General features: G+C 40.8%; 1 protein-coding gene across 1 annotated transcript in view; it reads left to right on the forward strand.

Moving 5' to 3' along the window:
• The window catches only part of LOC135164472 (zwei Ig domain protein zig-8-like), a 99,209-nt gene that overhangs the window by 16,742 nt on the left and 66,780 nt on the right, over positions 1-15,687 (forward strand). The window contains exon 2 of the mRNA XM_064124865.1: positions 5,031-5,185. Within this exon, the coding sequence (XP_063980935.1) occupies positions 5,031-5,185 (155 nt within the window). The remainder of the gene's footprint in view (positions 1-5,030; positions 5,186-15,687) is intronic.

Here is a 15,687-nt window from a genome sequence, read left to right on the forward strand (position 1 = left end):
GAGGTTATTGAAAATTCCACTCGCAGTCGAGTTCTCCAAATGCGGCCTACCATCGTCTCCATCTACTTCCCCCCTTGCATCCCTCCCTCAGCCCTTCCGGTTCTTTCCCCCCTGTGCTCGTGGCTCGTGCTTTTATTTTGGAATTTTTCATTTCCGATAAACCCCCGGGGAAATGAGCAAAGAGCACAAGATAATGTTCTTCTCTTTCCTTTTTCCTTCAACTTTCTGTTCCCAATCTTTGGACGTCTCACTCGACTGATTTTTTACCACTTCTGGTGACGTCCCAGTATTCTCCTGGGTACTGAGAGTCGTTTGTGAATTGAAAAATTGAGATGGAATAGAAAAAAAGAGATTAAAAAGAGGGATTGAAAGGGTAGAAATTATGGAAATGATGAGCTCACATTTCACCAACGTTTCTCCCCTTGTCTCATGGCATTCTCAAACGGGATTGTGTAGCATTATAGTTCCATAATATATAAGAATGGATATAGTGATAGGACTGGGTTATTAGATAGGGCGGAAGGAATTCATGAGTGGAGTGACTGAGAGCTCAATTAGCAATCGATTAAAAGTACATTAGAGTCAAGTGAAGATACTGAGCGAGTAGGGCTCTGATGAAGAACTGGTACAGAGAGAAACAGGGCTATTCCCAGCGATGATGCACATTCAATTAGTTCAGAATGCCCTAATTATATCTATGGAAAAATGATAATCATAATGAAAAAATTTCCCACCCTCTCAAGTGGCAAAAGAGGGAAAAAAACTGGGGAAAATAAAGGTGAGGGAGGAAAAATGAGGGTAATAATTTTTTTTTCACTTCTGTACCCGGGGCATTTCAATTTAACGCAGCCAAGTATGAGGGTGTGCAATTCCTGTGGATTACTGTGTACCGAGGCCACAAGCGTAAGAGATGCCCGGTGGAGAAAGGTGCGTGACTAGACTACGATATTGGATAAATGCCCGTTGGCCACTCGTGCACACGCTTTGCACATCTCATTCTACTCGTTCTCAGTACTTTTTTTTGTCCTTCGCAACTATGAAATGCTGTGTAGACCCTTTACACAGCATTTCATGGGATTTGGAAATAATGGGGCCAGTCCGCACTGAGCCTGCGAGAAATTACCGAGGATTTGTTATGCGTTTGGTTGGCGATGTTGATTCTACATTCGGATATATTTCCATCTACAATAATTGGTGTGCAAATTAGAGATAGGTATCCATTCATCAACCATCCGCTGTCCATTATACGCTAGGGAGCCCCCTTATCAGTGCGATTCCAATGCTGACCATCACAGGCAGAGTAGAATTTACACTAAAATTTGAAGCACAAAAAAACCAACATTCACCGGTGAACCACTGAAATCCGATAAGCCCATCGGAGCACTGGGTACAATCCTGCAGAAAACTTTTCAAACAACCTATAGTCACAATGACATAGTACAGGAGATGACGCATAAATGCAAAACAGCCGAGCGTGTCTCCAAGAACATGAAGGATATTGGCTTCAGTGTGATGAAGAAGCCAGCCAGAGGGGAATACCAAGCTATAGTTTTTTTTCCTCTCCAGTAGATGCACCATATTGGCTTGTTCCCTGGTAGCTTCATACAGCCTCAGCCCCTGAAATGGTTCATGAACTATCTTGGTACACATTCACCACGACATCCCCTATATCTATACAACTGGTCACGGTGTGAGTCGATCTAACCCATCTTATATGCTTCCTATAAAAGGGGAAACGGCGCTGTGAGACCGCAGTGGGTAAATTTTTTTTCCAGCCTTCATCTCGCTCGTATGACCAGGGATAACGTGAGCAGGGGGGGGGGAGAGGTAGGGGATCGTGGCCAATATAGAGGGAAAAGTCGTGTGGCATCCGGCTGGTACCGGAAGCCCGAGGCGTTATTTTCGGTCGAAAAAGGATGAAAACTATGGTGAGAAGCTCAGCAGGAAACCAACGTCTTTGCCAGGAATAACGGGCCACCGACTCAATTCGATATTTCCGCAGTGTCTGATACAATTTCGCTCCTTGTTTCACCATTGCCACGTGAATCCAAAGCCCCTTGGCACTTGGTCTCGCGCTAGGTGCTTTAAACGATCAGCGAGAAATGTGATTCGCCTTGGGGAACACCAGCAACTCTCACCATCTCTGCTTTTGTGTGTATACCTCTCTCTCGCTCTCTCTCTCTCTCTATCGGCTCTTGAACTTGGTTCAATGGACATTCGATACTGGCAAAATGGTGGATAGGTATGTGGGAGAACATCTGAGGGTCTTTGTGGTATCCACACTCGGGCGGAGTCTAACTCCTTTGTACGAACCAAGATCCCCTGTCTACCGATGGATAAATTTACACTAGCAAAACCGATGTTTGAGTTTGAGGATAAAGTTACAAGAGTTTATACAGTGCATTCTTATTCATCATAATCTTTTGATTGTCTTTCGATCATATTTTTCTCCTGTTAGTCGTTATTACTGAGAAGCGGGCATCCTTCGGACGGTGGACTATTAAGCGTTCTACCGGACTTAAGAAACTTTTATCCGTATTATATAACCCCTTCTCATAAGGACCCATTATACACCGTAAATTTTACCCTATAAATCTTTTGTTCAACGCTCCCGGATTATCAAAGTTTCATTGCTGAAGTAAATTCCCGTTAGGGTGAGGGGGATGAAAGCTGTGCAGGTGGATTGTATGCAGACGATATACTTCCTCATAATTCGTTGCTGGATGAGGAAAATGAGGGTATCGTTGATATGTCTTTCTTTTCTGTTTTTCTTCCCTGTGGACACTTTTTGGTGTTTAAAAGAGTACCCGGTGGATGGGTGGAGGGAAACAAGAGGGTTTAAGAGTGGAAAACAAAAGGTACAAACTCGCGGAACTTTTTGAAAAGCGGTGGAAAAATGACGTTGAATGGGGCTGATGCGAAAAATTTAATATGTCAGGTAGAAAGCCCAACCTACCACTGCACTTTCTCCTTCCGCTCACACTCACTCACTGAGTTATACATGAACGAGAAGCCTCGTTGAACTCTCAGCTGTGATAGTCACCACCACAGTACTAAATCCATTAATCTTATTCCGGATGTTGTACTTGGTGAGAAGGGAGAAAGAGAGAGGATTTTCCGCGGTGAATAAATTAAATTGTATCGCAGGACCATCTCGGGGTGTGCTGCGGGCTAAATTTATGTCCTCTACACTTATTGGTTATCTCAATAGATTGCCACCGAGTAAACACGGTCACTGTTATTATTATGTGCAATGGGGAGGACTAATTCGGCGATTCAAGTAGTCGGAGATGGCTTTAAGTGTGATTAACATTTTAATTGAGAGTTTGTAAATTAGTCGAGTGATTCTCTGAATTTAACCTGCTGGCAAACATCAGTGTAGAGTTTGACATGGGGCTTCTCTCGCAAGTGCTGGGGCTGTTGGTGCCGTCAAACTTCACGCACATATGACGCAGCAACACAACTTCTGGGAAATCCCAGATAATCAGCCAGTGCTCGGAGTAGTTTAACTAATAATTTCCTTGATTCTGAGTATGAGCAGTCACAATACAATATTTGGATCAGGTGGTATATTTAGAGTAGAAATTATTCTCTGAAAAATTGTTTGAAAACATATAATTTTTCCCTTCTCCCTGATAAAATTTTCAAACATTTAATTTGATCCGCCTCGTAATTCGTAAAGATTCATGTGATGGGCCACCCATGGATGCTTTCCACCAGGACATTTTTATCGAGTGTGTTAATAAACCAAGGGATTTTCTGGGATATTTATTCTTACACAACCCTGGACGAGACATCCAGGAGTAGATGGACATTTCCAATCGTGCTTGGCCATCCAGTCGAACGCCTCCGCCGCCATTTATCTGTATTTTATGGTTCCCCTCAAAGACATGGCCAACGATTCATTGCGAGGGATGCTCTTTTCCATCTGCGGTGCGTGTCACCACTATTCAGTCAATTCCATACTCCAAGGACAACAAGGACGATATAACCACTCTCCCTGTTGCCAGAGCAGGGGAGCATATTGGCCGACTCTGATATTCTCATTCTCTGATTTTTCCCTTCTCCCCTCGCCCCACTCCATCCACCCCGTGTCCTTCCAAATCAGATTATTATTTCGCGCGCGGTCTTCTCCTCGGTCCCGACACAATACATCTATCCTTAGGTAAAAAAAAATCTATTTCAGTGAGTGACTGGACCAGTGCCCAACGATAAATATAGATCCCTATATATTGCGAGAGATACAGACCATGAACGTAAAAAAAACCCTCTTTTTTCTGATAACCCGAAAGTATCTAGTTCACATTCTCTGAGCTCATCTAAAGCCCATACTCAATCTACCCTCGATTACGCCCTCAGTTGACCGCCCCCTTCATGGCTCCATAATGGCCGCAGAAGTGTATTCTTGCTACGTAAGGAAAGAATTACAACGAACCCAAAGACCCACCACCTCTCATTACTAAATATATCATGTCAACACTTTGCGATTTTCCAACACGTAATTTTCCATAAATTATATTTTTACCCTCCCCACCTCCCACTGTGGCCTCGTTTCCTTCGTTCTGATTTAATTGAGCCGATAGGCCATTGGATGAAAAAAAAACAATGTACCACCATTTACCACCAACAAAATACACAAGCAAGTTGGACAAAAAAAAGCACCTAGCACAACTCCAATAAATCATGCGAGGTATATAAAAGTGTGATCTGGACCGAACGTGAAACATTTTTCGGTCAATTTTATCGACACTGGTTTATTTATTATCCCCTTCGAGTTCGGCCAGGTCATACAGGGAGTTAAATTCGATCGATTGACCAGTGGAATATATGTCGTCATATCTCGTTCAAGTTGCTGCGGTTATTGCCGAAAAAAAAATAAATAAATAACCAATCGTGAAAGAACAAAGGCCCAGCGATACACTATCGCCTCGCATGAAAGGGTAGCCATCTCACACGATAATTAATACAATCCACCTTCCATCCCTTCCGACCTCCAAAAATGTTAAGGTAATATTTTGCCATTGTTTCAGGTTTGATGTATCGCGATCAGCGTACAATATACGGCCACAGTAGCAACAACAGCGAAGTGCCGACGTACGAGACATACGTTACAAGAAATGTAACAACAGCTATTGGACAAACAGCCTTTTTACATTGCCGTGTTTATAACCGGGGTGACAAAGAGGTTAGTAACCCATATCCATTCATGTATACTGTTTAATAGTTATATGCTGGATAAACTTGGCGGTGAGCCGGGCATTATCTATAGTTAGGTGAGCTGCTACGCTTCACTCCCTCAGGATCAATGACAGCCGAACGATCGATGAATTCACCCACTGGACCTCCCTCACTCCCCCAATCCTTTGCCCCTGATACCCACTGCATTCTCCACTCGCTTCTCATTCCATTGCATCAACACAGAGCGCCCTCTGCCCCTCAATTTCTTTGCCTCTATCTGCAGGAATGTCAACTCTATTTCACACCCCTCCTTTGCCGGCATCGCCGCCACCTTTTCTCCTTTCCACCCCCTCGATTTTCCCCCCTCCCTGACCTGACGCGTCGGCATAACGATTCCACTTTGATGCGATCCCGATTTCCCGCCTCCAACGGCCAACTTATCGCTCCCGATTCTCGCTGCAGTGCATTCTGGTCACGCGATCCTCGCGTCTCCCCCACGTGCAACTTTGAATTTTCACCGATGTATGAGTTCAAATAGCACTGACAGACGCAGTGAGTTGAGTCCGTTTTGCTGTTTTTTTTTTTAAGAATAAAGAGACATCCTGGAAGTTGTAGGTGTATCAGCATTGCCAGGGGAATTTCAAAGTGCATAGCAAAGTGAGAAGAGTCTTGTTTCTGGAAGTATAAAAAATCTATATCTCCTCGGAGTACATTTTCTGGGTAGTAATAGATAGTATCAAGTTTTTATGGGCTTGAGTCGAGTAGGTGAAGAGGAGAGCTTTTTCAAAGTTGGACTAATTTTTTTTTTCAGGATTTAGAGTGACAATATTCAGGTAGTTGAATGAAAAGTTCAGTGTTGGAGCTGGAAATTTTATTGGCTCAAAGGAAAATCTGTCTTGTTCGTTGGGGAAAATTTTCCAGCAATCTCCGGATATTTGACCAGCAAATCCCGACAAATTCTCTCTCAACGGCGTGAGATTTTTTCACAATCGGGGAATTGGGAATTTTCCCGGTATTCGTACGAGAATTTTTATGAAAAATTTTTCTCCGCCTCGTAATTCCCGATTGAATCATCATTATGGTCCTATCGCTCCTATATTAGTGCTAAGAAAATATGTGCGGATTCTCGGTTAGGCCGAGTGGTGTGCTATCCAGGTCCATGGCCGGGTCAAGTTTGCCGTATACACGGGAGCGTCAATTAAACCGTTCTGTGCAACGGGGTATAATCGATAGCTGCAGCTATATACTGGTGCCAACCAAGTATTTATCCGATTCGCACAGAATTCCAATGATAACTCGAAATTTATGGGCGTTGGGGGTAGGATTTTTTTTTAATACGGGGGTAAAAATCGTATATTCTGATAGGGATGATGCAATTTAAATTTGCGAAAGGACTGTTGGTTTTTCTTGTCGGCTCACGGGAATTATAAATTGTAAACTGTTACAACATTTGGAAAGGAATATTATACAATCGCAACTCCGAGTCCAATTAAAATTGTTGATGAATTCAGTTTCAAATAAAGGATTATTTTGTATTATTGGAATACGTTAATTAAAACAGACATTTAATTCTATTCATGCTGAGATAATTGGTGGACCGGATTAGATAATTTTCTCCTAATTTAGAGCAGTGTAAAAATGTGAAAGGTGAAGCTTGCAATTTCACCCGAGTCTAGGATTACACTAGAATTTTCTGATAAAAATTACTCGACCGCGATATTAAAGTTTATCATGAGCCGTTGCCTTATTTCTGTCACAAAATTTAGTAAAAATTAATATACGATCTGATTTTATTCTCGACCAGAGAGATTTTATCCTGCGAAAAAATAATGCGCTGGTAGAGTAAACATTACTGTACTGGTGGGATAAATTTACCAGCCGTTTCATAATTTTCCTTATTTGTATAAAAATTACTGGACTAGTGGAATAAAATTTTGCTCATCTCGAATGAAAATAGATCGTCATATATTAATTTTTATCATTAAATTTCAAGCTCGAAACGAGATTGTAATGACTCACGATACACTTTTATAAAACGGTAGGATAATTTTCATCAAAAAGTTCTCTCCGAGTAGAGCCTTGTCCGAGTCTCAGGGATTAAGTCTCAAATGGTCTTATCAATTGAGGAGCTGAATGGGGGATTATCCGAGCTGGAACCTAGCCCTGAATAAGCATATTCAAGTTTCGCGTGCAGGGCTTGATGAGCTGTTTCCATTGTCGATTCTGACCTGGGGAGGACGAAAATTCGATCGTCCGGCAATGCCTCCCGTGGGGTCGTAGTAATTTTACTTGAGATCACTCAAACCCCCCAGGTTCGAGCCATTGCTTAGGTCTATCGTCTTGGTTTCGTAATGTGTGGAAACTCGTCAAGAACCTGTCGGTAATTTTTAATGCGGGTGAGTTTATGAGTCTCAGTAGCGCATCAAAGGGACGCTGTTGATGTATGGGCAGTTACTGCAGGTGTGTGAATACCAGATGAAATGGACTGAATAATGAAATTCAATTCGAAATTTGGATCAAATAGTCGAACTTTTTTATTTATGCAAATAGATCGAGTTCAAGTATGGAAAGTGGAAAATGTGAAGCGGGAGGACTCATCAAATTATCTCTTAATAAATTTGGGGGGTTAGGGTTAAGTGTGGGCGTAAGAGTTACGAATATAAGTCAATTGACTCCCTAGTGGCTAGTGAAACACAAAACAAGAAAATATTCAAAAGAAAAATTGACTTTTTCACCGGTATCGGTTGTCAGATCTTGAATTTTGTCACGCGAAAAATCGATTTTTTCCAAATTCCTAATTTTTCTCTGAGTGAGGTAGGTTTTAACGCACCCCTAAATGGCAATCAAAGAGAAATAGTATAACAATTTCCCTAGACTAAATGCCTACATGGTAGAATAGCTCATTTCTCTGTGTAACGTACTGAATCAGCCTGATAAATCGTGCCCAGATATCCCTAGATGAATTATTCCAAATTCATAGAGAGACGAAAAATCCATTTGATCTGAATAGAGTAATCATAATAATCATGATACGGGATTATAGTTTTTGATGCAGAGAAATGTGGGATATTTTAAAATCGACTATTCTGAACTGTGGTAACAGTATGCGATCAACAAAAATTCAACTGATCTGGTGCATTTTTAGTCCATAAAATTGACGTTATTTTTGGTTGGCTTCATCCTTTGGGGCGCATGGGAGTGGTTATCTCATTGGAAAAAAGGTGATGCAAAAGTAGGAACGCTACTAACCACTTTGGGAACGGAGCGAGGCACAAACTCTATAGATGAAGAATCAAGAGAATGAATATGGTCGAAAGGATTGGAGCGATGAAAACTAGGGGGAGAATGAGGTGAAAGCACCAGGAGTAACTATAACAGGCGAGAAAGTACGGGAAAGGGCACATTGGGTTTCTAGGGTAACGTGCCAGGGCGAGGTTGGGCCTGTGGTTTCGGGTTAGGTGGCTGATAGAATATGCATGCAGCTTGGTTAAAGAGAATTAAAGTGGGCTCAAAGGGACGTTAAAGGATTCGAGCAAAGCTTGGGGCTACTCACGCGCACTCTAGCATTGGAAGAAGATTCTTGGCTTTTGAATCTCTATCGCGTGTTGCATTCTCCGGGTATGGAGAGCCCGTTATTTTGTTGGGAAATGCATGTGGATGAGTTGGAAAATAAAGCGGTGTACGAAATTCAACAGAGTGAAAGTTTTTGGTCATTATTCAGGTGCATTGATGCCATAGAAAAAAAGATGAGATTGAAAATCTGAGAAATATAAGTGATTCGTTATAAAAAATTAATTTCTATCGTCTGAGAAATTTCCATTGTTTCCGGCCGTGACAAACGTAACAAGGTTTTCCGAAAAAAATTCGTACCTCCCATTCACAAGGAAAAATCACCCTAGAATTCGGAGATGAGGAATCCCAACTTAATTTAATGTTCATAATGAATCCAGAGAGAGGAAATGTCGTTATCATAAAAAGAAAAATCCTCTAATGACAAAATTGGATTTCCATAGTCCAGGTAATGATATCACATCCCATAGTTTTTCATGATTATACCTGAATTGGAAATCATATCCCAATGGATCCTCCGGTGGAGGACCGGAATGCCAATAATAAATTTTTTTTGTTCCCCATTCCTCGGTCAGGCCGTTGGGAGTTTTACGAGCGCCGCTTTCCTTCCGTGTTATATATTTTGGTATCACACAAAACCGACATTCACCTTTTGTTCATTTACCATTTTTACTGTCCATTGAAAGATATTTGGAACATCATCGAAGAATGACTCATACGCACTGATAAGAAATCCATTGACAATCATCGCTGTACAGCCATTAAACCGGGTATTTGTAATTATTCGGCAAATGGAATGTCCTGGATTTACTCTTGCGATTGTGTTTGTGGGATAGGATTTAGCCGAATGGTCGGTTAATGTCATCAAAACGATTGATTTCAACTGTTAGTTAAAGGTGGGCTTTCACCCAAAACACTCAACAGTACAGCTGAACTACGTGCTGCAGTTGATTCTCAATGCAATTCTGCAGTAACCGCAAATTATCGATCTCCTACGTTCACCCAGTGAATGTCTGATCAATTCTTTGATTATTGTCTTTCGCTGTATCCTCTCGTGTCCATACCAATGTGCATTCAATTGCGCGATTTCCCCCATTGACCACCACCAACCGCTATTCTACTAGCTGGCGTATTGTAGCACAGGGAATACGGGAAAATTAAAAATTTTCCATTGAGAAGATTAATTTGTTAATGAAGCCACCGCTGTTTATTCAGTGTAAAACATCATTAGATATTTCCCCGTTGTTTAGCCCGAAATAAAGTCCCATTGTGTTCCCTATCACTAATGAAGTATTTAATGTCGCATTAATTTGGTAACATGCCATTCCATCATTTCCGTAATGTGGAAATCGATGGAGACTGACAGGAAAAACCTTGATGAAGAATAACACGGGACAATGGGAAATAAAAAACTGGCAGAGGAAATTGCACGATTTATCTTTTTTGAATAACTCTATCCATTATTAAAATGCCAGTATATTGTGATTCTGTAACTCGATAGCTCTTGGCACGTCCAATATTTTGAATGATTGGTTTTTCGGGTATTTGAGGTGAGCGGAAAAGTGTAGAACTGAAATCGTAAAGAGAGAAACACAATGGATCATCAGCACATCGAAACTATTGGACTCTCGATGAATCTCTTTTATTCTTATTGACACATTCAAGCATTAATCACTAAAGTGTGCAAAATGCTTTCCGCAATCGGGCGATTGGATTTTTGGATGAAGAAGTGAAATGAATCAGGGAAGTAGTAGCCGTGGGGGGAAATGAGAGAAACGGCAAGAGAATATCTTGGGTCGAGTTGATGTTACAAAACACAGCGGCAAGTGAAATGCAATATATAACCGGGGTTAAGGCTTCTTCTTGCTCCTTATCTCCAACAGTGCTGTGTGTTTTTTCTAACTTCCTTCTTCCCTTTCATGATTTGTCTCATTTCTCGATCTGTGTACTCCACGATCGTATTTTACGAATTGCCATTGACATTCTCAATATTCCCACCGAAAATGCCGAGGAATTTTTTCATTTAATGTATTCATTCCGCTGTGGTGCAGCGCGGACGAAGGGTTCAATACTGAAATTTCAAGTGCCTCTCGTAAAACCCACCGAACGCTTGAATTTATATACCTGATGCCTGTGTTAACGCCCGTGAGTAACGACGCCTGAGCCCTTTTCCTGCCAATGTCTCTCCAACGATTTCGAATGAAATCAACCCCACAACCTTCAATTCTCTTACGGCTGACACAGGGTGGTTCAAGGGCCACGGCTGTATAATTCTATTATCACGCCATGACAATGATCATTCCATCTATGCCAATGATGACTGGAATAATGTTGATGCATTGTTGGTGGCACAATAAATACCCATTGGTATTTTTTCATTTTACCATCAATGCAGATATCTCGGGAAATCAATCCGAAATTGCAGCAGGAAATGACACTATTTCGCCGGCATCCGGTGGTGTTGCGAGGGACTTTATGGCAAAGCATTATACTTAGGGCGATTATTCGGGGATTAAACTTATATTAAAATTACCCACACGTCTTTCAACACGTTCATTATGTTTTTATTATTAATATGCATGTCTAAATTATTATTGTTAAAGCACACAGATGTTTAAAATGATCCTATAAATCATAATTCCGATAAATCGTGTGAAACCTCAGCGTTGTCCCGCATCCTCATCAAATTAGAGAACACGTTACTATCAACCGTTCATTATTTTCGAAAACAGCCACTCAACTACAGTCAAACAAGAGATGGAATCTCAACGAGTCAGTGTCTTGAAGAAAATTAATGAAAGATGACTTTTATTTCACTTGAATTTTCTGTTAACAATCAAAAGAAAAGTGTCAAACGAGGAATGATTTTTTTTCTTCTTGACGTGTTCCTTCACAAACGAGCAATAAAAGTTGTTGATGATGAAAGACAAGAGACGATTCGGTAATGTTAATTGTATTCTTCCAGCATTTTTTCCTTAAGGACTTCATTCCGTACAAAGTATGCAATATTTCCTCTGAGATTTAATTTCTGACTTCACAAAGTGATGGAATTTTCTTTGAATTTCTGAACTCCTTTTCCTTACATTAACATTCCGTCTTCATATTGCCACGTCAGGGGGTGTACATAACAACTTGGATTTTCGGAAGTCGGTCAGAAACGCATGTGAGTGCGCCATTAGCTCAGCTCTACCTAATGAGAAAATAATGCATTTTTTTCAACGACAAAGGAAGCCCGAAAAAAATAGATTATCGGAAAAAACGGCCACGAAAGAAAGCCTAAATCACGTGGGTTCTAGCACGTGATCGGTGCGTGGTTTACTTCCGCGTTTTTCCTTCCGCCTATCACGAGAGAAAGATGTATCACTATTTGTTCCGACACGTGTGGTTATCCGCCCGTCCACGCATACATACATAGATATGAATCTACCTTGTCACGTACATGATCAACAATATGATTTCAACACGCAGCTATTTGGTAACAACACTGTAGTCATTTCAATTAACAATATTCAAGTACTAGTGCACTAAGATTCATTTTACAGTCAACGAGAAATGGCCCGGACGTGAAATTCAATCTAACAATATCCTGTCACATCACTGGTTATGGAATATTATATAAACTTTCATCCTGAGTGACGAAAAGAAAGTTTATAACTCGATCTTTCGAAATGCTGTCGCTTCTTCCCCTAATATTTTTAATATAAACGAATATTTCTCAACTTTGATAAGTAAAAACGACGTATTTCGCCAAGTTTTTCACTTTATAAATTCCTTAATTGGCTCACTTCGTTAGTTTGTCTCAAATAGACCCTTGAGAATATATTCAGGCCAGCCGTCAGTTTTCTCCAACAGCAGAATCTTTCTGTTTCATCTCTGCTTACAATTCTCCTTTTCTCACTTCGAAGTTTCATCCCCTTCCTTCCAACCTCGTGAGGCACTAACTCTTAACCCGGTTTTATCGCGATGAAGATAGTTCATCCCAACTTTTGCGGTAGTCATATTTCGAAATACAGTGGAGGAAAACTGTCTCAGTGTGACTGTTAGAGAAAACCAAAAATGTAATATGCAGACAAGGGAATCGTGAAGCATTCAGCAAGAAGGATAAATGTGAAAGAAGCAAAGTATTTTGTAACTTGGCCTGAAAATACATTCAGAAGAAATTGTGTACGAGAGGTGAGAGACAATCATAATGCTGCTGACTGCAGAACTTGCAATTTTTCAAGTACAGTATCTAACAATCGGCGTGGAGATAACTATAGTTAGAGAGAAAATACATCAAAGAAATTAAAAATTGTTCATCTTTGATTGAATTGTCGGTGCAAATTTAACAAAAATTGGAGGAAATAAAGGAAAAGGAGTGTTCACAATTGGAATAAATATCGGGATGTATAATAATTATATCCTGGAAATATTCATGAGCCTTTGAATATAAAAGCATCGGATGGCAATGCTAACTAACCACAAATCATGATTTATTAATCAAATATGTAGCATGAGTAATTCTGGTTCGGTCGCATAAAATCAATGGAACTGTGAATTCAGTGCATTCGTATGTTTGTAGTACATGTTTACGGAAACCGTGTTTTCATATGTGAATATGGCAAATCCCGTTTGATTCCAATCGAATATCTAATTATTATATTGGCGTTGTATCGCCCAACTAAATTTGGAATTATGAACATCGTGAGCACGATCTGATTTAATATAGTCAACATTTAATTTGTTAGGAACTTTATCCATCCATGAGATTCTACCACATGTTTCAGTACATTTCAGTTGCTAATAAACCATATTCAATTAGTTGTCTGCTAACTAATAAACCGCAAAAAAGTTCGTCTGTCAAACAGTTGATTAACATAAAAAATGGCTGAGGAACAGATCCTCAGATAAATTACGATTAGAAGATTGATTGAATCATCCTTCATTGATCGTGGAGTGAATTGAAAAGATGAAAAACTCAAACTGGACGGGTATCAGCGCAGATGTTCCCAAGTACTCTCTGGAAATTGATTTATGAGTAAAATTTAGTGTACCCAGTCTACCAGTTTACTACTGCATAGATTTCCCATTGAACTGCTTAGATAGATTGTCCAAAACGATCGCGAATTGAGATTGAATAATCAACTCCTCTGAGAACAGAAATTTACTTGCCTGAGGAAGTAATCCTCACTCGCGCCAACTTTCGAGGCCCTCTAGAGCGCTCCAAATTTCACGAGGAGCACCATAAACCCGAGAAGTTAAACCATAGTACGAAGATTCCCATAAATGAAAAAAAAAATTACTCTCATACAATGAACGATTATTTTAAGGTCAAGTATTGTTCCCCATGAAAACTATGAATTTTATATAATTTTTCCCCTGAATATTTCACTCCTTCAGCATCCACGTATGATTTATGGAGTGAAATATGTGGAAAAAGAGAAACGGAAGCGGATAGTCGTGATGGGAAGCTTGAAATCATCCGCACATCCTCAATCCGTCGCGTCGTCTCAGTCCATCATGCGGAACAAACAGGGTTGGCAAATGTGAGGGAGGATGGACGTTTGCGTGTATCAAATCCCTGCCTACATTTTCACACTCCCCCTCACCCCGTCCAAACCACGTCTGAAGTGGGGAAAAAAATGTAATCCTTGAAGATGGGTGGTTAATCCCCCTGGCCGTCAATTCACTTCTCCATTCGATTTTACCCCTCAGTCAGTGAATTTTTTTTTTTCACTCCACTCTCCGCCACATCCATGCGAAATCCTCAAACACGATTACAAATTCAGTGCGCACGGAGCAAAAAAAGGGAGGCGAGGGATAGCCGTTGACGAGCACGTATAACGCGCCGTCGAGCCACTCTCAACTATCCTCATTTCGCTTACCCCAGGGGTTGGAGTGAGAGTTTATAGGGAATCGAGAGGAGGTAGAGTAGTGGAAGAAGCGCGAAGTACCTCCTTGAGAATTACATCACTGCCCGCGGGTCTGCAAAAAAAAAAGATGGAGGGAAGGGGAGGGGGACAGAGGAGTGGGAAAAGGAGCTTTGGAAAGAAGCCGAGACGACGTGAATGAAACTCGAGATTACAGGAAGAGAAACGAGGCGAATCACCCACCAGTACCTTTCCCGGTACTCCCTTTCTGCCAGTTTTTCCCTCCTTCATTCACTTTTTTTTTTATATTTATTTTCCCATCCGCTCCACCGCGACACGCGGACGTTTGTTAGCAACATACTGGGTTTCTCCGATTCTCTTTTCAGACTCTTGGTTTTCTATTCTTGTTTGCTCTCACGGTTAATAAAATGGTCGTTGCGGACTGAAAGGCATGGAGGACAAATAGATTTATAGTTTTTTATGGATGGATTCTGAACACGAGGACGCAGGGGTTGAGCACTCGAAACGCAATGGATTAATGGATTTGAATATAAACGCAGTAGTTGTTAAGCAGAACATGAAATCTTCTTTTTCATATCTGCTCGAGTCTTCGCTGGGAACATTTTTCAGTTGAGCATAAACATCACGTGATGATACTATAGAGGATCCTCTCAGCTCCACTCACTGATTTATGATTCAAACCGTCACGTGCGGAGGGCTGTTATCAAGTGCGTCGGACGCTTAATATCACTCAAATCTGATCGCTCTTGATGAATTAATAATGGCAATACCGATTTAACTATCATTTTTGATGGGAGAAACGCGCTTTGACCTTAAATCTTTCATGTAAATTGATAATTTTGATGTGAAAAAAAAACACGAGCCATTACATCGGCCTTAAGCGTGAAACGCGTTTAGCAAAACATTAATTACGGTTAGTAAAACACAATTTACATTTAGGTCTTCCTGTGCATTCGAGACGCGCTCGTTTTAGTTTTAACGACAGTCCTAAAAAAGTTGCAAATTTCAAGTTGAACAGTTTAACCTCTTCGCCACTAATTTCTGCTTCCGTTTGTTGAAGAAAAAATGG

The sequence above is a fragment of the Diachasmimorpha longicaudata genome, chromosome 7, assembly GCF_034640455.1.
Source record: "Diachasmimorpha longicaudata isolate KC_UGA_2023 chromosome 7, iyDiaLong2, whole genome shotgun sequence".
Taxonomy (NCBI): domain Eukaryota; kingdom Metazoa; phylum Arthropoda; class Insecta; order Hymenoptera; family Braconidae; genus Diachasmimorpha; species Diachasmimorpha longicaudata.